This window comes from Boleophthalmus pectinirostris, unplaced genomic scaffold (genome assembly GCF_026225935.1).
Source record: "Boleophthalmus pectinirostris isolate CB_2022bp ecotype Guang Dong unplaced genomic scaffold, ASM2622593v1 HiC_scaffold_7, whole genome shotgun sequence".
NCBI classification, from domain to species: Eukaryota; Metazoa; Chordata; class Actinopteri; order Gobiiformes; family Gobiidae; genus Boleophthalmus; species Boleophthalmus pectinirostris.
The window spans coordinates 23,500,246-23,524,255 of record NW_026571473.1 but is presented as its reverse complement, the minus strand read 5'-3'; the positions used below and the strand labels follow the sequence as shown (position 1 = coordinate 23,524,255).

The following is a 24,010-nucleotide window of genomic DNA, read 5'->3' as shown; positions in this document are numbered from 1 at the left end:
TCAAAATGACTTTCTGAATGTCAAGGATTGAAAGGGTCTGTTGCATAGTGTAGTTTTAAATAAAAACAAAACTGTCATCAAGAGGCCATTAGTGCAACATCATAACAAATTACACAACATGAAACTCAAACTGTTTCCATCTTAAATTTCCTCTCCATTTTTGGTCGATGATATCAGACTTTGATGTGAAATATTGCTTTCTATTTTTGCGAGTAATGCTGCTAAATTTAGAGTTATCTGGTGAGTCAGGCGTGGTAAGAGAAGGTGGGAGGCCCAGGATGTACTGTGTGTAATTGTCTGTTTTCCCCACATTTGTCAAACAGCAGGGGGAGGAGTTGGGGGTCCAGGAATGACTCACGTCTTTTTAGACCAGTTTTCACATGCAAATCTGGACACAGTAGTTAAAGTAGCATTAGTAAAGAGCTAGTTATGCTATAGGGAAATGAGATTAAGATTAGTTTGTGTTGTTAAATTTGTCCGCATTAAGACCTAATTTCTTTAACTACTGCAGCATCACATAGTAGTGGACCCCATTCATGAAAAATACCATTTAAAAATATGTTAGTGTTAATGTAAATATGTTAATGTAAATATCAGAGACTACATAAAAGCCATATTTTGATTTGCGTTACATAGTGGCCTCACTTAGTTGAGGATCATAGTACTTGTTGCTTGATTTAGTCAGATTATTATGATTTAGTCCTACAAATTTAGGTTAATCCTGGTTAAGTAAATATTTACTCACACTTCAGTCTATTGGTGCTTGAAAGCCAAATATTCTAGGGGGGTAACACTGATTTATCAATGATACACTCTCCTCTTTTTAGATTTGGTATCCAATCAAAGTTTGATCAACTTCATCCGGAAACAATGTGATGTTATGTGGGTGTTTTTAGCTTGTGAGGTTCCTGGTGTTTAACATACCAGGCACCTCGCTGAGTTGTGTTACATCTCTCTGTTAGTTTCCATACACCCCCCTCCCCTCAAGTTCTCTCCCCTGTGCATTTGTGAAGGTCAAATCTAAATACTCCACTCCTTATTTGGAAAGTTTCTCCATTCCTCGTGGGTCACTCTGCAGCTCGGACCAATCCAGTGGTTTGTTGGTCTGGCGTCCTAACCAATCCTCTTTGCCCCATGCCCTTTTAAGGACTGTCCATATCTCACATTGGAGCATAGTGTAAAATAATCTTTCTTTCTGCTTTGACTAAGTTACAGTTTCCCTGGCTGCATGTGTTTTTATTATGTTTGAAGCTTGGCCAGATAGACCCATTGACTTTCTTTTTGCAGTAGGTCTGAATCCTGTTGTATTTAAAAGGAATCAATCAATCAATTACATTTTCATCATGCATAATTTTGTCTGGTATTGAAAACATGATTTCTGTTTTCATGCAAAACGACTATTACCCTGACTGGCTAAAGGAGCATGACCACCCAAATAATGTTAAGATTTTTTTTAGAAGAATAATTTATCCTCCTTTGTTAATATCCACATTTTGTATGTATGCTTGTAATTATGACCCAAAGAAAAATGCCATACTAATTCTAATGCTTTAATGTGCATCCCATATGTGTCCTCTCGTTACACATGTAATTTCACAGTTGCCCCCAAACCACAGGCAACACTTCGACAAGAAAGTGATTGTTAATAGTTCATTATGGAGTCCATAAGCTGCACCTCGTAAACACAAACACACCAGCGAAGGGAAGCTCTGAGTCATGGAGGAAATATGTGACACGGGGTCTTACTCAGCAACAAGGAGAGTGCTGGAGTAGGCATTGTGTAACAAATGATATGGCACAATTCACAAGAAAGTTTTATTTGTGTACAAGCTTCCAGAGGTGGAGATTTGCAAGTGGTGACTTAGGCTCGAGTCAGACTTGAGTCAATATTTTTAGGACTTGAGATTTGACTTAATAAAATAGACAATGACTTGGGACTTGACTCGGACTTGAGCTTTTGACTTGAGACGACTTGATGTTTCTCCTAAAAAATATATGTTTTTAGAAAATACTTTTCTCTTTACAGTTGATAAATGCGGTGCTGTGATATGGTATCCTAAAATGTACAACAGTAATGCACAGTACAGTAATATAAAGTACAATACAGTAAAACAGAGGGAACTACAGAGAACTACATGATAACTGTTATTTAGCACTTTTAAATCTGAATTCTTTCTGTTCTGACCGTAATAATTTGCACTAAGATTTTGTCAAGACATTTAAAATGGAAATATTTGCATTTCTACAACTCTCATATAAATATTCATATATAAACATACTACTTTTTAAGTACAATTTAATTTAAAATTCTTATAAATGGCAAAATTCTAAGCTATATTTGGTACTTTGGTTTAAAGACTTGAAATGACTTGAAGCTCAAAGCAGATGACTTGGACTTCACTTGGACTTATGGGCCAGTGACTTGAGACTTGACTTGGACTTGCCTGTATTTGACTTGGGACTTGACTCGGACTTGAGGTCAAAGACTTGAAACTTACTTGAGACTTGCAAAACAACGACTTGGTCCCACCTCTGCAAGCTTCTATAGCAATTTTCCGTGTAAAGTCATAAGTCTGAATGTAAGGAATTATAGAATTGTAGGTATATTGAATTATACATGTATTATTTCAGTCAGTGAGACCCAAGGTTAAATAAATATTGCAAGTTGGAGATATGGAAATCATTATGTTACTTGCACAATGTGAAATATTTCAGATTTTTACATAAAAGTTAAAACAGACATTATGCTTAATATGAGTGAGGTTATAATGAATGAAATCAATTTAACATGGTTTAAGGCACATAAAACTTAATAACATAATAAATGTGCCTTTTAGTTTTTGTTACGTGGGACCAGTAACAGTAGATAAGCAACAGCAGCTTTGTTGGCACAAATTTTCAAGAGCCGTCACCAGGCACAAGGGCAGCTATGACTATGTAGTTTATAACCACTAACTCTGATGGGAAGGGAATGAATGTAACTCTGCTTCATTTGGAAAAAAAAATATCCGCCAATTCAGTATAAAAATCACTGCACGCTCCAATACAGATAAGTTGCTGTGGTGAGCACCAGAAGGGAAAAGTCGAAAGGAAAAAATAGGATTTACAACAAGACATTTTCAAATACAATAAGTTATGATCGGTCACTGTCTGCGGCTTCCTCTCTGAAAATCATCCTTCAGTGATGAGAGAGTGATGATGTTTGTTGGTTTGTTTCTTTGAGTTTGGGTCCGGTCTCCCTTGACGACCGCCTCACTGTGGGCTTCCGAGGTTTGGAGCTACTGCACAAATCAGTTAATCTTCCCGGTATGGCAATTATGTCAGTCTACGGGGATCGAAATGTATAAGGTCAAACTGTGAGCTTTACCCACCACATTAAACAGGATTAGACCATTCTTCACTGTTTTCGCCGCTGTATGGACGTCTGTGGCTGGGTTTAAGTCACTATAGGCATGTTGTTGTAAGCTGCTGTGTGCCCCTCCATCTCTCAGTGTTCTGCAATCACTCATGTAAAGAGCCAGCCTGTTATTATTAACCAAAGTTATTTGGGCACAGCACTGATGCCAAGCAAAATGGGCCCAGATCTTGCATAATGGGCCTGCAGTTTGTTTAATATGGTAATAGGAGAATTTGTGGTATTTAATGGTGAAGGGTAATAGAATGAAGTTTATAAAATGAATCCAAAGTGCACAAAGTTACTCTGTGTACCATTTGTTCATTCCTTTTTCAAACAGCAACATTTAGGAAAAATCACTTCCTTTTTTTTATTTTTTGCTTTCCTCACTATAGAAAACGAACACAGGCGTACATTAACTTAAGTGCTGGATAGTTGTTTCCAAGTAGTAATTCTGAGATGGACGGAGTGTATAGTTTGTGAAGTTTTCCAAGAATAACTGGAACACAGAATTACTTGCGTGTAGTTGTGTTGTTGTCAGTTGTCAAAAGCAGATTGAGTCTTAAGGTTTTAGGGTAAACTCTAAACTTCAAGCCATTTGGGGAAATTTGGACCAGTTTTCAATATTTACTCTGAAATATGTAAGCTGCGGTCTAGGGCACAGTTATAACATTGTAAAAATTAACTATGGGAATAAGAGGCCACTATAAAAATGTGTTTCTAAACGTAAGAATAAATTGGATATGATTCAAAGCTAAACAATGAGATCAAAGCTTTTACATGTTATATAGGAATGAATGGCGTGACTGGATTAAGACGTGTAATGTAATGCAATGGAGGCATGTTCTCTAAATCCTGTGACATAAATCTTTGGCTCCATATCATTATATGTGCATTACATTAACTTTCGTGCCAAAACACGAAATCCAAAGTAAGCTAACTGTGCTCTGTAGAGTGCTGAGCCTGTTTTTCATCAGCACTAATCTTCCCATAGTGAGTAAAAGTGAACATAAAAGTATTTTGTTAAACCAGATCGTGCTACAAAACGATTTGGCCTGTCGCTGTGGATTCCTGCTTGTTTAAAGGAGAGATGAGGCTGTGGAGCGGTTTGAGGGTAATTGTTGTTGCTACACTGTGTGACAATCAAGCAGACATGATGCTATGCCATTATATTGTACAGAGGCCAGCCAGCACGATTCACAACAGTATCTCTGTGACCAAGCACCCTGCAATGTACTCACACCATTTTCTCTGGTCACAAAACTACAAAATATGGAAACCGCTGACTATTTATGTTTCTGGGTATGTGACAAAATACATCATTCAGAGAAAACCAAACCAGAATAAACCAGGTCTAAACTGGGCTTTAACCGAGGACAAAACCAACACACAACTAGGTTAAAGTGAGATCGAAACCAGCAGTTAATCAGGTCTGAACTATTGCAAAATCGAAGATGAAACCAAGATGAATCAGGATTTATATCAGGATTAAACCAGGATTAAACCAGATTAACCAGAACTACTCCTATCTTTGTCGAATTTTTAAAAACAGCCAACAGCATTTGACTTGGACTTTTTTCGTAACAAGTCAAAATACTCAAGAACTTTCAAGAAACTCAAAAAAAAAAAAAAAAGGTTTACGTCATAGACAAGACAAGATACTGCATGTAATTAGAGAGATCCACCCATCATACGCATTTTAGATATAAATTGTGCCATCTTGGAGTCACTATGCATCACCTCATATTATAATTTTACAAGTTTCTTCAAATCCTTCAAGCTTTTTATCAACGAGAGAGCTTATATAACAGACAGTGGTTTAGCATAACAGCTTGAAGGCATACATCTAGCTCTTAGCAGCACTTTGCCAACAAATGTTACTCACGGCATAAATACATGCGATGTCAAAACAAGTGAAGATGGTTGAATAAATCACAGAGAAGGCCTCTGTGCTTCTATTTAGGAAGCCTCTGTGATATCCTACTGGTATGTAAAGGTAGACTCCATGGGACACTAGGGATACAAGCTAACAAAAGAGCATTTATGGCTGCTACTAATCTGTAAATCTACAGCCACATTCTTGTCCTTACCTGAACAGTGTTTATTACCCAAACAAAGTGAATCAACAGTATTTTAGCTTTAACCAAATAACTGGACCACCTGCAGTCTGTGTGCCCTTTCACTGTTGGCAAAATGACTACATTACACAAGTACACAGCAATTTAATTAGCGTAACATGTCTGTGCAATCCCTAAATTGTCCAAGTAGGATCAATAACAAAAAAAAAATCTTTTCTGTCAATTGAAAAACTTTTGTCTTGTTGACAGAATTGAATTTTTCTTTTAAGTGTAAAGGAAGCAGAGGTGGGACTAAGTTGTTGTTTTGCAAGTCTCAAGTAAGTCTTAAGTCTCTCACCTCAAGTCCGAGTCAAGTCCCAAGTCAAATACAGGCAAGTCCAAGTCGAGTCTTGAGTCACTGGCCCATAAGTCCAAGTCAAGTCCAAGTCATCTGCTTTGAGCTTCAAGTCATTTCAAGTCTTTAAACCAAAGTATAGCTTAGATTTTTGCAATTTATATGATTTTAAAATTAAATCGTACCTATAAAGTCATAGTGTATTTATATATGAGTATTTACAGAGTATATAAGAGTTGTAGAAATTCAAATTTTCCTTTTTAAATGCCTTGACAAGATCTTAGAGTGAATAATTATGGTCAGGAATAGAAAGAATTCAGATTTAAAAGTGTTTCTCAAGTCTTCTCAAGTCATAGGTCTCAAGTCCGAATCAAGTCCCAAGTAATTGACCTTTAAGTCCAATTCGAGCCCCAAGTTATCCATTTTATCAAGTCAAGTCTCAAGTCCTAAAAATAGTGGCTCAAATCTGACTCAAGTCCCGACTGGCAAGTTCCCACCTCTGAAAGGTAGTAACTTAAGATTTTCTTCTCAAAATTTGCTGGACATTCTTATTTGATGGTAAATTTAATGTCTATATAAATGTATTTCACTTTGTTTTTTAAACCTTCACTATATTGTATGAGTGCATTGAAGAAAATACTCATTTCTGCATTCAGTAACTGAGCAAAACACCAAAGCTCATATATTAGAAAATCCAGTTCAAATACTCCAAAAGCTTCACTGGTGGACAGAATAATGAAATGATAACACTTTTATTTACCATCTAAATTCATTCAAATATTATTTTTGCCTGCCCAGAGAGGCAGTCATAATATCCACTTTATAGTTTATCTGCCTTTTCCCTCGGTCCATCCAGTGATCCCATTCCTAACTCAAATACCTGTACCCATTTTCAGAATAAAAACTGCTCCCAGCTAGCTTCCCTTTTCTGCCAAGTAACACAGCACGCCTATATCAGCAGCACTTTACTCAAACAGAAATCATCCCTTGCACCCCTTTCCGTGTTATTCTTATCATTTAGTCCAAATTTGAGTACACAGACACTTTCCTCTATGAAAACAAACACGCTATCCCTCCAGTTATTTTAGGGTTATCAGCTTGGGCAGAGCTTAAACACAACTGTAGAAATATTTCCTGTTTCGGGATGTCTTAAATGTCTAAAGACCTCATGCCTCGAGCTACAACTGAAGTGCTCAATAAAACAATCTGTCTTGCGCTGATGTGATGTGGCCTTTGAGGAAGTAGCAGTTAAAAGGTCACACTTTTCACAATTCAATTTACAGCAGTTCACCAAAATGTAACAGACAGCGCCCCCCTTCAATTTGCGATGCAGAAACGATGTATTAAATATGACTAGAAGCAAATGGAGTTGAAAGAAGAGACCTTGATCGTGTCTGATGGTGCAGATATATAATTAAATCGTCTAGATCATTAGATGTGATGTGAGTTACCTGAGGAACACTGAGGCACAAACCTGACCTCATACCATCAGACTGCTGCTATTCCACTGTATCATCATAAAGAACAAGGAGGAGAGTGGTTTGGTTTTTACTAAATGCCTCACAGTGTGGAGCCCATTGTTTTAGCACTATGTGTTCTTGTTGTCGTGGAAAAGTGCAGAAGAAACTTTTATAGCGATCTATTTTGAGAAACCCTGTACTAACGAAGAATATAGAGCTACGTCATTCCAAGCATGGGCCTCCAAAATGCATATTTACCTGACATTATGTGCCTCCTCCACTCTACCCTCAGCTCTGGAAGCACAGAATCAACATGTCAACACACTGACGTAAGCGCTGGTTAATGCTGCAGTGCATGCATTTGATTCATACATACACTTGTTAGTTTGTCTTTTTGAAGCTAAAGTAGGCCATTGGTTTTTCGGTGCTTTTGCTCAAACCATAATGTTGCCCAACAGTGGGAGCAGGAACAGATAGATTCTTGTGAGTTTGTGAATTCATTTTCCTGTGCAAGCTTGCTGCGATAATGAATACACATGCAATATTCAAGCTTTTGATTACTTTGTTCAGCTTGAAAGGAATGGAATTATGGATGCTGATTTATAATCTGTTTTTTCAGAATCCTCTGTTTGTGCTTTTGTGATATTGGGAAAAAACAGAATAATTTAAGTAAATATTGTAACTGTAATGTGTAGCTTTTATTCCTTGTAAATTGAACAGTAACAATTCTATAGCCATGAATGTTTTACTGTATATCATAACTTCTAAAATGCAAATATTGAGAACTTCACGTGAAAAAGGGGATCAACTATCATCCGTAGCTGCTGTCACCACAATGCCACAACACTATCTACATACACTTGGAACAGAAAAAAGATGCTCTTAAACAAGAAACCATATCCCAGTTCCCAAAATGCTTCATCTCGGCAGACAGAGCTCATGCGCCTTGTAGGGAGGTTGTTCCAGGCAAAGCATCTCCAAAACGGAGAGATCTAATGTCCATTTCCGAAGCAGACACCGGTTCACGGACATGCGGAGGACAGAGGAACAATAGGAGCAGATCTGTTTACAGCAGACAGACAGCAGCTGGCACATGGGCACACACCACACCTCACATACACCCACACCCTCACCCACCCACACCCACACACACAAGGAATGCTTTGTATTGAGATTTGGGACAACTGATCAGGACTCCCTATTTTTAACCCTTTCGCCAAGCGCGCACATACACAATCATTTTATTTACAACAGCTACTCAGTACATCAGAGTTATTAAAGTTTCTGCAAATCACAAATGCACAGACTGAGACATGTTTTTGTCTGCAAATAATTACCAAACAAGAGACCAGCTGAATGGCTATAAAAAGAAAAGTCACTCAACCTAGCAAACTTTGTATTTTGTATTTTTATGAGCTTCTTGTTATCATGTGGTCTATACTAATTCTGAATCAAGATCATTCTAAAACTATTCTGGAAAAATCCCAACATGCTCGAATAAGAGACATTATTATAGGCAGAGTTAATAATAGAATAATAATAAGCAATTTCAGCCATTTTCTCAAGTAAATAAATAAATATATTTATTTATTTGATAAAATGGCTCCCAGAGCAGATACAATAACTGAATGTAAATAATCTCCTACATGATGAACTTGTGCCATGGAGTGGGTCACTGTACCACTGGGAGTTTGCAGAAAGGTTCAATAACCACATCGTTTTAGTGTCTATGTTGTTCCTCCCCAGCAGCCCTCCCTGTCCCGGGGCACTGACCACATGGGACCTGATAGCCCTGTACTCACAGTTTGGGTTTGGGCTTCAGGGGCAGAGGGGCGTCCTTGGCTGGAGATGGAGACAGTTTCGGGGAGGGGGGTGAGTCTGGCGCCGGTGGGACAGGAGCTTGGGTCTCTGCGGCAGGTTCAGTCTGAGGAGGAGAGGGCGGAGGCGGGAGGGGCACGGCTGGCTCTCTATTTAAGGAGAAATTAGTGTCTATTAAGTTACATTTACTTTACTATTTTTTACACATGCTGGAGAATAATATGTTTACATTTTTGGGGATATTCAATGCCTTGTCTTACAGGATATTTGGTTGTCTTGTAACAGAATATTTAGAAATGTATCTTACCTTAACCAAAATTACATATTTTTCGCAGTATATTTAGTATGTTATTTTAATGTGTATTTTTGTGTCGTGTTATGTCTAAATTTGACATACATAACAATACTCTTACATAAATGAAAGTTTTGTTTACTTTACCCACCTCTGTTGCGGAGGTGATGGTGGACTTTGGATTTGCCCATTCGGGACGGTCTCCTCAGAGGGCACCTGCACAGGGGGCAAAGACACATTGGGCCACAGATCGAGTTCTTTGATGAGGCCGGGCTGGGGCAGGGCTTTGGGGGGCAGCTCGAGGAGGGTGATCTCTGTGGGAGGGGGCGGAGGAGGGAAAGGGGCAGAGTCCTCCAGACCTGAGTTATCACTGGACACCCCGTTACTGGAGGAATCGTCAGCTGCAGAAGAAAAGAGTGTATAGTTTATATCCTGACAAGAGAAGTCAAGAAAGGTCCTTTATAGCTTACTAAGGTCAGTAATAAATAATAAAACATTTGAAAATGCAACGTTACAAGGAAGACCTGGAGAAAAAGGATAAAACACTCATGTTTGAAATTATATGAAAATTTAAATACATGAAGTCATAAAATAAAAAGTCATAAAGCATGTACTAAATAACAAATACACAATTATTTGGTGTCACTTTAAACACTAGCCCCCAAATCTTTCTTTCTTATTTACAAGACTCTAAACAATTTTCCATCTTTTTGAGGAACAGCCGACAATTACACAGTCCAGCTGAATCATCGAGAGCAGCAGCTGGGCCCATTCACTGATTCTGTTTATTCAGCCCCTGCTCCACCACTGGGCTCACAAACACACACAAACATGCACACACACACACACACATATAAACAAGGGGTGCACACAATCAATGCACGAGTGTCCAGCCCAGTGTAAACAGGATTAAATATATTGAGGCAGATTTTAAACAAATCTCAGTGAGGCAATAGAGCCATCTGAGTGCAATGAACTTAAAAACTGGTAACAAATGTACAGAATTCATGTAAACCATTATGCATGAAGGTGTAGCTTACAGAATAAAACATGGACAATGAGATAATCCTCCAGCTAAGTACTCCTGACCAAGATCCTTCCTCTGTAGAAGGATCTTTGGGCACTAGAATAGTCACCCAATGCTCCTGACAGGTCGCTCCAGCGGCAGTGAGCGATGGGTGGAATGTGGAAAACAAATTTCCTCAAAAAACATCCCATCATTGGCAACACAACAGTGAAAGTCTGACCAAAGTTAAAAGGAGGAAATTGTCCAATAAAGATTAACATATCTTCTAAAAAGCCCTAATATCCTCCTAATGTTTTCCAGATGTGTTATTCAGACTATTGTTATGAATGCCTTTTTAGATCCAGACAAGAAGTGACTGTTTTAACATTCCCACTTCAAAAACAGAATTGTCTGCATAGTGTTACTCCCCAAACAGGTATAATTTAATTCTCTTCTTTTGATTAAATAACCCATGTTTGGTGTGACAGAGTGCAGGCCTCAGTCGTTTGTGTGAGGGAGAGATTGTCTTGTACATAAATAGTTTTGAAGCGTGTACATTTCTGTTTTTGTAGCCCACATTTTTCCTCTCATGTGGCTGACCTGCAGTGACAGCAAGTCGGGCTGAACAGTTGACAGAGCCGAAGGGATTGGAGGCAGAGCAGGAGAAAACACCTCCATCTTCAGGAAAAGCCTCGGCAATGACCAGGGTACAGATCTCCTCTAGAACAGAGAGAAATAGGTGTTAATCATTCATACATCATACATATCATGGATTTATATAAATTTTATATCATATTTGTTGTTTTTCGTCAATTTTTCTGCATATTTTTTTCACTTTTTGTTAGTCCATCCCTATTAACTCTCAATCAGTCTCCTCTCATTACATTAGTATGGCTGAATGCACTCATAAAGCTTTCCATTTTTGATCTATTAATACCTCTACATGCAAGTGTCTAAGCACCAAACCAAATCGTACTCAATTATTTGTTTGTTTCTGTGTGCATAAAATAGATTTCACAAAATTATTTACGAACTATTTAACTATTAGTGATGGCTAAGTATAATGACTTTGTTTTGGAAAATTATACAACTGATATCTTTTAAACGGTTCATCCCTCATTATCCTAACTCATCATTATCTTAATCTCTCTTTTATCTTTTATATAACACAATACAATCTTTTGTGAGCGCTCCTGTTTCTGGTTGAGTGATGTCATGTGAAAGTTAATCACAGTGAATCACAGCGTCAGGTAAATACAGCCCCAGACAACTTGTAATTTAGAAATCAAAAGCTTTAACGTTAGATTTGAAGGTCTCCATTTTAAACTGTAACTCTTCCAAATTACTTGATCAGTCTAACAATATGATGATGGAAAACTGCACTATTTTAAACAGGGATTTATTTAAACCAACCACTTGACTGTGTTGTATTTATAAAAAAATATATATATATATGACCAAAAGCACCAAATGCATATGATATAGGCCCCATATAATATTAGGTATATTTGTGTATTTGGTTGGATCAATAGACATGACAACAATTTATGTAATCACTACCAGACTGATGATAGTGTCCTCATGAGATTTTGAGTCATGATTTCATGTCACAGCTGTTTTGGGACGTTGGGGTGACTCAATTTCAACACCAATCCAACACCTGAACTGACCCGAGACAGACAGGTGGGACAGTAACTAGTCATTGTTTACCTGTCAGGCAGTTCTAGGCCAAGTCGACTCACTCACTATCGCCATCTATCTCATGATGTAACCCATAGACCAACACGGGCGTAACGTACTGCTGTCGTAGCTTAGTGAAAGGTAGACTATAAAACTATCATCAAATTCATCAATATTTCCACACAGCAGCTAACAACATTTCAGGTCTTAAATGTGTGTTTTAATTTACTACCACAGCCCCCAGGAGGTGATGACATACCTGGTTCAGCTGCTGATCTGGGTTCTAGAAAAAAAAGAGATAAAAAGTTAATAGCATATCAAGTTTGAAAAAGGTCTTGTTTAAAAATATATGGATAAAATTAAATGTTGAGAAGAAGGGTTTCGAATGAAGATAATACACAAATTTGGGGATCATTATGAATTATTTGGCCTTAAGCTTCGACAATACATGATTATGAATATTTACTACAGAATTCAACCTCAACCATTGAAAATATACATGACCCAATCTCTATTCTCTCACTCAGCCTTTAAGTTTATCCAGAGAGAAGATATTTACTTTTTTGAAGGATGCGGAAATCCGGGGAGTCCAGGATCTCCTCTCCCTCTCTGTACCATCGCACCTGCAGAGGAGGGCTGCCCCGGACCCTGCACTCCAGCACAACCACTTGACCCTCCGAGGCCTGGGCATCCTGCAACACCTGAGGAGAGAGAAAAAACATGACTCTTGTGTTTGGGTAAGACTGATTATTGTTACAGATTTATACATTTCCTCTTGGACCATCAACCTATGAACTTATTTGCCTCATGTAAGTTAAAGCATGTTAGTATTTACTTTTCTACAGTATGGACAAGCTAAGGGACATGTGGTCTTGACTCTACTCAGTTATTTTAATTTACAAAAATAAGGGAATGCATAAATAATGAATATTAATACATGCTTTAATAGTAACATAACACTGTAGTTCGGCAACAGCTTGAGCAGAGACTGTTTTAGAAAGTAGCCAACCGTTTTTTTTATGACAAATTTAAGTAAGTGGAGTAAAAATTAAACTTAGACAGTATACAGTAAACCTGAGAAGACAAATGTACAGGTTGAAAATCAGTTTTGCCATGGCTCCTTTAAGCCACACCATCCAACCATAAAACACAATACATCCTGGTGGGACATCTATCTACAGGGACTACACAGAACCCTCAGTCTGTCTTCGTGTTTTGGGACATGTGTGTCTTCTCTTATGTGCGTGGGGTGACATCATTTACATCCCAACATCCTCTCATTCAGATGATTAAAGCGTGTGATGCTTTCTTAAAGGAGGCGGGTGGAGGTGAAGACAAACAAATGGTCGTTCTGTAATGAGCTGGAAAATGATTTAGGGTCTGACGGGCTGGATGAGAGTGAAAAGACAGCCGACCCCTGTGGTTTTTGGAAGGGGGCGTTTGAAGCTTTGTCCCAGCCTGTCTCCCAGTCCGAACTTTAGGAGTGCTATGGCCCGAGGCAGAGAGGAGCGAGGAGCGGGGGAGTAAAGGGGGAAGGATAGGAGAGAGGCTGCGAAAGATCTGTTTTATATGACCCCCACTGCTGAAAGCCACAGAGCTGCGTGCTGTGACGAGAATCTAAATTATGTGTGTAGAAATTACTATAACTGGTACTAAAGCCACTACAAAAATTTTGAAGCTAGAACAGTTCTGTTGTCTGAAGTCTGTACAATAGTAGGTTTTTTTTTCTAAGATCTCAAATGAGTATATTTGGCATTACATGGAATCATTACAGTAAACAGAGATAAAGCATGATTAGCAGGCTTAGAGAAATGGATGGAAATAACTATTGTTAATCAAATTTAACAATAGGATGATGTTTGGTCAAGTTCATATTCATCCTTATTAGGATTTTGCTGAAAGACTTTGTTTTCTTTTTCTTTTTGCAATGGCAATGTAACCCAATATACACATGTATTCTTCTGACATACCTTTGTAAAAACAGGGGGTCCTGACACGTCCACGCCATACAGTGATGACACAGGGCTCTGTGTCTGTAACAAAAATTATAGTGTAATTATTTGAACTCTCTGAACAAAGGCTTTGTATTGTATATTAGTGTTGTGTTACCCTGGGAGGGGGCTGAGTCAGGGCCTGGACCAGAGTGGTGCGGCGCGGCAGGACCTCTGTTGTTTTGGGCGAGGATGAGCGTATCGTCAGGGACATGGAGGTCGTCTTCTTCTGAACTCTGGATAGAAACAAAATTTTCAACATTAACAAACAAAAACATTTTTTTTCAAGTTTCAATTCATTTTTCTGTATCAATCATGTTTCTTGTATCAAAATAAACGGTCAGTAGCAATTCAGATGATATCAGTCATGTCTTGGCTTGTGCGAGTAAACACAAAGTGAACTAGGAACTTCTCCAGAAATTTGTAGCAAGATAAAAATCTAAATATTTGGCAAATAGAGCACAGAGTGGACAATGTATTACACAACACTTAGTAGATTATTTTAAATGGTTTAAATACGCATTTGTTTACTCAAGTATACAACTTTGACACACGTCAGTGGAAAAAAAAAGAAGCCAGTTTTCTGTCTTTGTAACTAAGTTGATTTTTTCTTAGCCAAAGACACAGATCACCTGTCGAAGAGGAAAGTAGGGAAAAGGTAAAAAGCCCAAATGGAAACAGGAGCAGATGGCCATATTAACCCTGCTTTCTGTAAACTGGGGCACTGGTTAAAAGTTATGGGTCTTTAAGGAGCTTTTTAAGGCTGTAGTTAAATACAAACAGGCAGTCGACCTGCTTGGTTTAACCTGTTCATGTGTTCAGGGGTCAAAGGTCATGAGGACAAACTGAGACACACGTACAGAGGCATGGCTCCAGATTTGGACTTGGATGTACCCTCTCCCTCCGAATCTGTCGACGAAGCTCCTGCAAGAGGAAGAACATTCCATTTCAGACAATAAATAGTAGACAATATGAGCACTCGAGGACTTTTAAATCACTAAATGCAAATTAGACAACGGATAATCCAATGCATTTTGTAGAGAGGCATGTTGAAGATTAGGATGGGATTGACTTAAGAAATTCCTGGTCGACTATAAACATGAACCGGCAACTGATTAGTCAAAATTGGCAAAAGTTATCAAACAATTCATCATCTCTATGATCTGAACATGTAACTGCAAGAGAGATGAGAAGAGAATACAGATGCTTTAAAAGCTTGTGTTTCTCATGTTTTGTATGTGTACTAATAAATAATGATAAATAATAATAATAAAAGAAAAAGAAAAAAAAAACATGACCTGACATAATTTAAACTGATACAAAACTAAGTGGTCATAATCTAGAACCTGCAACATGCATTATAAATCACAAGCACTATCTATATAAACAGAAACATGAAAAAGGTAAAAAAAAAGTCACTGGATATAAACATTTCCATAGAATTAGCCACTATGACCAACCACGGTGCAAAATGTTTGCTCTTTACCTTCTATGTAGACCTCAGCGGAGGTGTTGTCTGCTCCCAGGCTGTTTGAGGCCACACACGTGTAGCGCCCCGTGTCGTCCTCGAAGGCTTCGTTGATCACCAGCGTGTGCAGGTCTCCATCTCTCAGGATCTGGATGTCTGGAGAACTGTGCAGCTCACGGCCCTCACAGAACCACCTGTGCAAGACGACACACCACTTTAAAACTTCACTCTTTTTGAAATAATTTCTGTTTTGTGATACACCAGAAAAAATAAACAAATAGCAAGGGTGTAAATGCTAGGTGAATATATGGTACATTTAAATTCTGGTTGTATCTAGCTACCAATGTTGAGATATTTTTGGAATAAAGACTATCAATTATTTTTTCCCTAATTTGAAAACTTGTACAGCTAAAATGTTCCACTAATATGCTTTTTGCTTAAGATTTTTTCACCTAGATTTAAATGTACAGTGCATTGAACACATCTTTTCAAGCATAAATTACAATGAAGAACAATAAGACAATGTTTTTTACCCCAGTGTGCCAAAGTTTTCAGCCAGAATTCTTAATTATCACTAAATTACTAGTATTATTTTCTCCTCATTGTGATGGGTTAGGGTTTGGCAAACATCTTGCCAAAGAAACACATTTTCCCGTAAGAGTGAAACCTCCCATCCTTTACTGAAGTTATGATATCATGTCATTACTAAGAATTATGTCTCCATCAAATAAAATCTAACACGCAAGGGCAAAGATGACAATATTTTACTAGATTTTTGCTGGGCGATGTGGAAGCCTGCCAGTTCAGCACTCATCGTTCAGGCCGTGACAAGTCCTTGTGGCTTCTTCTGCAAGTTTAATTTGTGTCGTATATGTCAGTCGTCACCCCCAGAGGTACTAAAGGCAGTGACGAGGCAAAGAATTATGGGAAAAAGATGACACGCCCTTCTTTTGGTCATTGTCTGGTGCGACGGTTCTACTGTCTTCAGTGCTCTGAGCCTCAAGATTAACAGAAACCCTAGAGCACGCAGACCACATCAAAAACTACATCAAATACAAAGTGGTCTAAGGATCAGGGTTCAACTGACAGCACAGTAGGGGCACTTTGTAGAAAGCATACTCATGACTTGCACTCACAATTTATGCCAGTAATACATGGATTCAAATGATTTACAGATCATTTGGGGTTGAGGTAATAGTCTTTGCTTTGGGCCAAATAGAAATAGTCTAGACTAGGTTACAGTAGAGTAAGTACTATTGGTCTTGAAAGATGTTATATGAATCATTAGCTGTAGTCTTTTGATGGAGAGCAACAGCATGAAATGGGGTGAAGAGTGGGGAGAGACATTCAGACATTGTCAGAACCAGGAAAACTAGAATATGTGCCATGAAATTCTTTGTCAGCATTTGCAATATTAAGTCCAGTTAGACGGGTTAGATGTTAGAAATATAATAAATGAGTTATTGTATATTTAAGCTCCTGCTGCCACAATAAACATTCTACTTTTCTGACACATCTAGTTAACCTTATGACACACAACACCCTCTGACATGTTTCAGCATTCACCTTTGGACCTTTCCATTGACAAGAAGAGGGGCAGAGATTCCCAAAATTCCCATAAAGAGCAGCTGTTCTGTCTGTCTCAGCCCTTAGCCAGGAAACTTTTCTATACAAAAAATCCATAAAATAACCTAAAATTATATGGACTTCCTATGGCACGTGCATTAAAAAAAAGCAAGTTTGAGATTTGTTATCACTAAAACTAAAACTATTTTACACAGTATTTACAGACAGATTTACACAATTTTTCCCTACTTTTTCCTATGCAACCTACAATGAAAAAAAAAATCACTAACCCACTCTTTTGTCCTAACTAGACTTGCTTTTTATGGTTTCAGTTTTTTCATCTTTGTTCAGTTCTACGTTAAAACTGTGAATTTGTTGCTTGTAAAGAAAGCATTAGCAGACTTACAGCAGAAGGTATATTAGTCAGCATTCTTTACCAGACAGAGAACAATTACAAGCTGCGTCACCATGGACCACACTCCTACATGTTTGATCAGCAGAGGTGAGAGGTTAGGCTTTACCGCTAACCCCTCTGGCAAAATGCAGTCACTCCAAGGCACTTCCTGTGTGTTATCGAGTGTTGAAGTGAAAGTGCGGAAACCCGGCGAGCTCTATCACGCAGCCAGACGCAGACGTGTGTTCAATGATGGGAAACAGTTCAAGGCACGAGACTTTATCCAGGAGCCTGTCAAGACTTCAAACACAAAACCCAGACAGAGAAAAAAAACTAAAAAGGCTGGAAGTCTGAGGAACACGAGTGAGATTACGGTAACTTCTGTGGCAACTTCACTGTGTTGGGCATGTGTAATGACAATAAAATTAGAGGTTAAATTCTTATAACACAGTAGGTTGTCAAAAGTTTAGAAAATCAGACATAAATCAAGGCAAACTAATATCAAAACCAGATACTCTTTCGTATCTATACTTTAAAATACCTAAACACTACCTAAAAATCTGAACAGGTTTAGCATAATCACATGGTAACATAAAGAAAGTACTATTGTTTTGAGTTGAACATTACATTCTATTGTCCAAAAAGGAGCATTTTAATAGTCTGATTCATCAGCCGGTTTCACTTCATGGAAACCGTCTAACCTTGCAGCATTAGGATTTGTTCACTCGATGGTAGGCAGGTACTTTTTTTATTTAACCAATCGTTGCTATTTGGTCGTGACTCGTGACATATGTAATCTGTCACTAACAGGGCTAACTGGTATAATAAGCTTTTCCCAAATCCCATTGGAAGAAGGACAATAACACCTTTCCCCTTGATAAAATGTATTAAACATTCTCTTTGTTCCTGCTTTAAATTCTTGATCTCGGGAATTGTTGCCAACACAGAATATATGGCTTTGTCTACATCCATCTCGACCGCTTTGTTTACTGTTGTGCTGTATCACAAAAGAAACCCAGTCATGGCTTTACAGCTCTTCACTGATTAGCCAATGTGTGGTCTACAACTCCCGGGGTTCTTGCAAACCGTCTAGTGTATTCTGATTCCTGACCTAGTCGCTGGAAAGAAATTAAATTGAGCAGAAGTACTAGGTGGTGCCAGACTGGCTAGTATTTAAAAATATCATTGTGGTATTGAAATCTGTCAAGTAACGAGTGTATTCCTTAGTATCAAAATTGGGTTTGAAATTTGACACTAGCACGGGCAAAAACAGTTCAACAGTACCTTTTTAGTGTAAAATAAGATGCATATGCCTTTTTAGTCATACAGACATTCATAAATCTATAGCTGTTAATAGGAGGCCAACTAAGATGCTAAAGCATATTATCATGATGCACAATTACTAAAAAACATTATCTCAGACTTTCATTTGATAGCTGTTTTACCCAAAATGTTCCTCATGTCATTTATGTTCCCAGACCTTGTAGTCGGTCTTGCCACAAACTTCAATCTGACAGTGTTTCAATATTTCAAAGTAAAAAGAAGTTTATTGTTTGAGCAAACCAATATGTCCATGTGGTTTTGACATCCTTTTGTGTGGATTACAGCCAGACATGAGGAAAAGGAAAACAACTGGACGGGGAGGCTACCATGTCTGCTGTGAAGGATCCTGGGAAACTCGGGACTCCTCTTGTTTGATCAATTTTAGTGGGCAACAGTCACAAGCTTGAAGTTGAATAAGGATATTGTGTGAATAACGCAATACAAATTCCTTCACTCAAAACCCAAGAGAAAAACAGATGGAAATGCAGGGTCAAATTTTGGACTATGAACCTACCTAAAATGTGCGAAAATTGAAAGAATATTAATATTACACATCAATTTTGTAAGCTTTAAATGTTTTGATTGTGGCCTATAATGTAATTGTAACAACAGAAAAAGTACCAGGAACTTCAGAAGGTTCCTCCAGTTCTAAAACTATTTAAGTTTTTATTTTTAATTTCATCATAGAGCTATAAGTTAGCTTTTGTTCAATTGTTTTGTAATTCTTCATCCCCTCTAAGTGTCATTGTTTTACCAGACTTTCCTCACTAAGCTCGCAGGCCCAGAGCAGCGGGGCACTACAGTGGAAATGTAAAATAGCTCCATTTGATGAAAGCCAGTTCTTGCTCCTCTGAGGTTTGACGAAGCATAAACTGAGAAGAACAGCCTAACAAGCGCTACAATAAAACCCATTATTAATCAACTTTAATGATCGCCTATTACGCCAAATTACTGCATACACTTATTTAAAATAGAGACAGTTTGTTAAATCTAATTTGTGAGGAATGTGCTGAACAAGAAGTTGTATCCAGAGTATGCAGTGTTTGGTAATAAAACATGTGGTTGCTGTCTTTTTCTCTTTTTTCTATTGAATTTGTTGATTTAAAAAAAAAAAAAATTTAACATATGGGGTTCTTTATAGTGAAAACTCAATGCAGCACTGGAACACACTTGAAAATCTTGAGTAACACCAGTCCAGAGGGAGAAGGAACTCAACCATCAATAGCTCATTTGCAGAGGAAGCACAGTCAGGGAACATTTCTTGGCTGAATTTAATAATGCCACCCATTTCCTTCTTATACAATACAATTATGAAATATAACCAAGAAGAGAACGCTCACTCATTTCCTCTCACACTTAGTAACAGCACTATAGGGCTAAACAGCCAAATCGGAAAAGTGAGAGTAAATGCTCGAAGGTCCTAATCTCCCTTTAAGTTCTTCCCTTTAAGAGAGAACTGTGTGACTGGTTATATCCGGCTGTCAGTCAGAGCATGACAGTGGTAGGAGTGGAGGAGTGGTTAAAGTGACATCATGTGAGTTACATTAAATAGAAACGCTCTTAAATACAACCATAGCTTGATTTGATAATGCTCATTCACTCTCAATGCTATTTCACCATTAACCCGGCAGTAGTTCAGTTGGTAGAGCGTTTTAGCCTGATTCATCAGCTGGTTTCACTTTGTAGAAACCGTCTGACCTCGCAGCATTAGAATTCGTTCGCTTGACGGCAGGTTAGGTTTTTTTTTTTCAACCAATCGTTGCTATTTGGTCATGACGTATGTAATGTGCCGCTAACGGGGCTACCTGATATATTAAGCTTTCCCAAATCCCGTAGGAAGAAGGGCAATAACGTCTTTCCCCTTGATAAAATTCACCAAACATTCTCTTTGTTTCGGCTTTAAATCCTCGATCTCGAGAATTGTTGCCAACACAGAATGTATGGCTCTTTGTTGATTGGCTGGTGCCCGAACTCACACTTCCGGGGTTTTTGCGAACTGTCTAGTGTATTCCGATTCCTGACTTAGTCGCTGGAGAGAAATGAAATTGAGCAGAAGCATTAGGTGGCGCCGGCTCTATAGTACATCTACATCCTGTGACCATCTCTCTCTATAAATCTTGCATGTGACACAGTCATTAGAAACAATTGTGGGCAGATGATGCTAAGTTCCCACCAATAGGAACCTCATCTTCATCTTCCTCAGATACTCCACCAAAATTTCTCTGTAAAAGCCGCAAACCTAAACCTATCATTGAACTGGACTACGGCGTGTGTGCGCCCGCCCTCGCTCTCCTCGCCTGACCCTGTTTGTTATTTGCTGCTGTTGATGGAAAATCTTATGAAGCAAAAAGCTCAGTTTCACCACAGACTCAAACTGTGCCGAGCAAGAGCAAAGAGAAAGGCATTGTGGGAAGAATGGAGAAGAACTAACAACTGAGAAGTTATGATACCAAAGGTGGAGACCATCTCCACAGAGCTGCAGTTTAGACAAGTACTTTTAAACTTAAAAAAATGAACTGGGAATTAAAGAAATCACAATATCAAGCACTGACCCATTTATGCTCACAAAATACAGACAAGATAAGTGAAGTGCCTTGCCCAAGGGCACAAACATGGTGCCATGAGTGGATTAAAAGTTAACATTTAGCATCTAAGTGTCTCTAGAGTTTCTGCTTTCTGTTTAATATAAAATCGAGTAAATGGGAACCTTCCTGAAAGTGGATATTTCTCTTCCCTGTTTTTACTTCCACATTATATAAACCACAAAAGTCAAGCACAGTGCATTGGTCAAAAGGCGGGCATGGCATCTTGGTTTTCTTTATCCCTAATTACAAACTACAACAAACCAACAAAAATGACCAAATGCTATAGGAGGCAACTTTTATTTTCTTCAACACGGACATTAAAGATATACAGTAGAGCAGGCTTATACTTTCTCATGAGTGTGCACTAGAATACACAATGCTAAAAGTCTAAAAGTGGCCTGTAAGTCCCTGAAGTCACAATATATTTAGTTTTTCCACTGTAGTTTTCCATAATTACACTTAATGTGCCATTTACCTGCCTTTAGCGTTATACAGCTGTAGCCATAATTGTATAATAGACTAATGCAGGATAAGAGCATCCCATTGTGAGGCTACCAGAACAGAGCGCTGCCAGAAATAAACACAAATGTGAAAGAACCATTAAAAGTGTAAACACATATTTCTTAAATCCAGTTGCTAAGAATCATCGTCCCAAAACATTAACAAAAGACGTCATGTTAAGTAAATATAAACAGTATAAGGCAGTAATACATCAATAAGAAGTTTAGCATCCACTTGAATAGGCTATAGCAGATTCAAGAGAATATAAATGTCTCAGGGGTTTAAATACATAAATATTTAATCAGATGTTACAAATTCATTCTAATTTGAATTATTTAAGAGATGCTAAAATAAGATTTCAAATTTGACATCCATATTGTAAGAGTAAATTATTACACAGCGGATAGATGTGGTCTCAAACTGCAAAAAAAGGCTAGAAAATGTCTTTTAACAATTCCAATTTCTACAAAGCACAAAATGTACTCATTTAATAATGGTCTGATAAAAGCCACACAAATCTAACTATCTATCTGATGGGTCAAGAGGCTTTGCTGTGATAAGTACATACTGTTCTTGTTTCCTGGGCAAAGATTTTTCCCACCCTGCACAAGTATGAATGTGACGGGTGAGTGATTGGAAATGGTCAGTCAGAGGGGCCGATGTCCAAGATCGGTCACCTCACTTATATCAACTGACGCCAAACAGACAAACTGTGTTGTAGAAGTAGCTCATCATCACCGTGAGTGGAGGTCTGTTTGCAGAACCCTGTGTGGGACTGCGGAAGGTTAAAGAGCATGTCCACTATAATGGTTTGTACCCAGGGCTCAGGCTTTTCTGATTCACTGCTTCTCACGATTGAAATGTAATGCATTACTATTATTTGAATCATGGTATTTCAAGTGTGCTAATTTGATGTGAGACTACAACCTGGACACGAGAGGCTATTTTTAACTAAAGCCATGACAGCCATGGTAACAGCTAAAGGGAGAACAAAGTTAGCAGGAGGATAATGAGCATAGTAAACCATTTGTCATCACAGGAAGACTGGGCAATCTAATTTTAACATGCACACTGAAGGGGAGAACACTTGTTAGGAAATTTGCGGTATTCATGTAAATGCCTACATGTAAATAAGCATAAATAAGCCCATTCAGAAAACCATTGCCTCTAACTTGAATATCTCCATGATCATATGTTTACATACAGCATAGGCTATAGTTGTGAATTTGTCTGACTATTCTAAACAGTATCTTATATTTGTAGCAGAGTCTGGAGAGGCAGACAGAAATAATTTTCATTTCTATTTTGTTGTGTTATTGTTGTAGTCATAGTAGCAATGCATAAAGTGTCCCTTCTCCTGTCTGCTATTGAACAACGATTGCCTTTATATGGATTTGGTTCAGATGTAAAGAAAATGGCTAGAAATAAAGATGAAAAAGGAATAAATCATCCTCAGCAAACAAGTGTGTCCTATAGTGATGAAGTCTAACTGATGTGGGGTCAAAGGTCAGCTGAATATTTTGGACAGAGGGAGGACAGCTGCCCTCAACAGTCCAAACCGGATGGGATGATGACTCGGGTCTATGTGCCTGTCAGGAATTTCAAGAAATGGGGAGGGAGGTCTAAACTGGCAGGTCTGTCAACACGATGACAGCAGGGATCCCTAACAACTACTGTTACTGCTCCAACCAGTGTTTTTGTGCTTTTTGGGAGAAGAGGTAAGTAGAAGGAGCTGTCAGGACAGAGGGTATTTTAGAAACAGTGACAGACAAGAGCAGCAGCTGATGGTAAACTCACCACACATGAAGTTACACAACTATACAAGTAAGGCACTATTAGTTAAAAATAATATGCTAACTCTTTTTAAGTGAACTACATACTTGATTGCTTAGAGTTAGGTTTGTGAAATTTAATGCAACTCTGTACTGTGTCAGTCAAAACAATATTAATAAGGAAAAATCTGAATAATTTTAAACAAAGAAATATAGTGTTGATGAATGCACCTTGGTAATGTGCAAACTTGTCAAAATGGAGTGGCTTAAATTTTGTACGACATGTTTCATCAAGCTAACTAATACATAACAGATGATTATACTGTTATTGTCTTAACACAGACAACA

The 24,010-nt window shown here is 38.2% G+C and overlaps 2 protein-coding genes across 2 annotated transcripts in view; one reads left to right on the top strand and one right to left on the bottom strand.

Moving 5' to 3' along the window:
- Positions 1–15,605, bottom strand: part of palld (palladin, cytoskeletal associated protein) — a 39,093-nt gene extending 23,488 nt beyond the window's left edge. The window contains 9 exon segments of the mRNA XM_055164997.1: positions 9,069–9,233; positions 9,528–9,777; positions 10,983–11,102; positions 12,322–12,345; positions 12,622–12,763; positions 14,033–14,095; positions 14,172–14,289; positions 14,914–14,977; positions 15,540–15,605. Of these exon segments, the coding sequence (XP_055020972.1) occupies positions 9,069–9,233; positions 9,528–9,777; positions 10,983–11,102; positions 12,322–12,345; positions 12,622–12,763; positions 14,033–14,095; positions 14,172–14,289; positions 14,914–14,921 (890 nt within the window). The 5' untranslated portion in view covers positions 14,922–14,977; positions 15,540–15,605.
- A 1,950-nt stretch (positions 15,606–17,555) lies between these two features.
- Positions 17,556–24,010, top strand: part of slain2 (SLAIN motif family, member 2) — a 20,389-nt gene continuing 13,934 nt past the window's right edge. The window contains exon 1 of the mRNA XM_055165235.1: positions 17,556–17,844. Coding sequence (XP_055021210.1) covers positions 17,556–17,844 — 289 coding nt within the window. The remainder of the gene's footprint in view (positions 17,845–24,010) is intronic.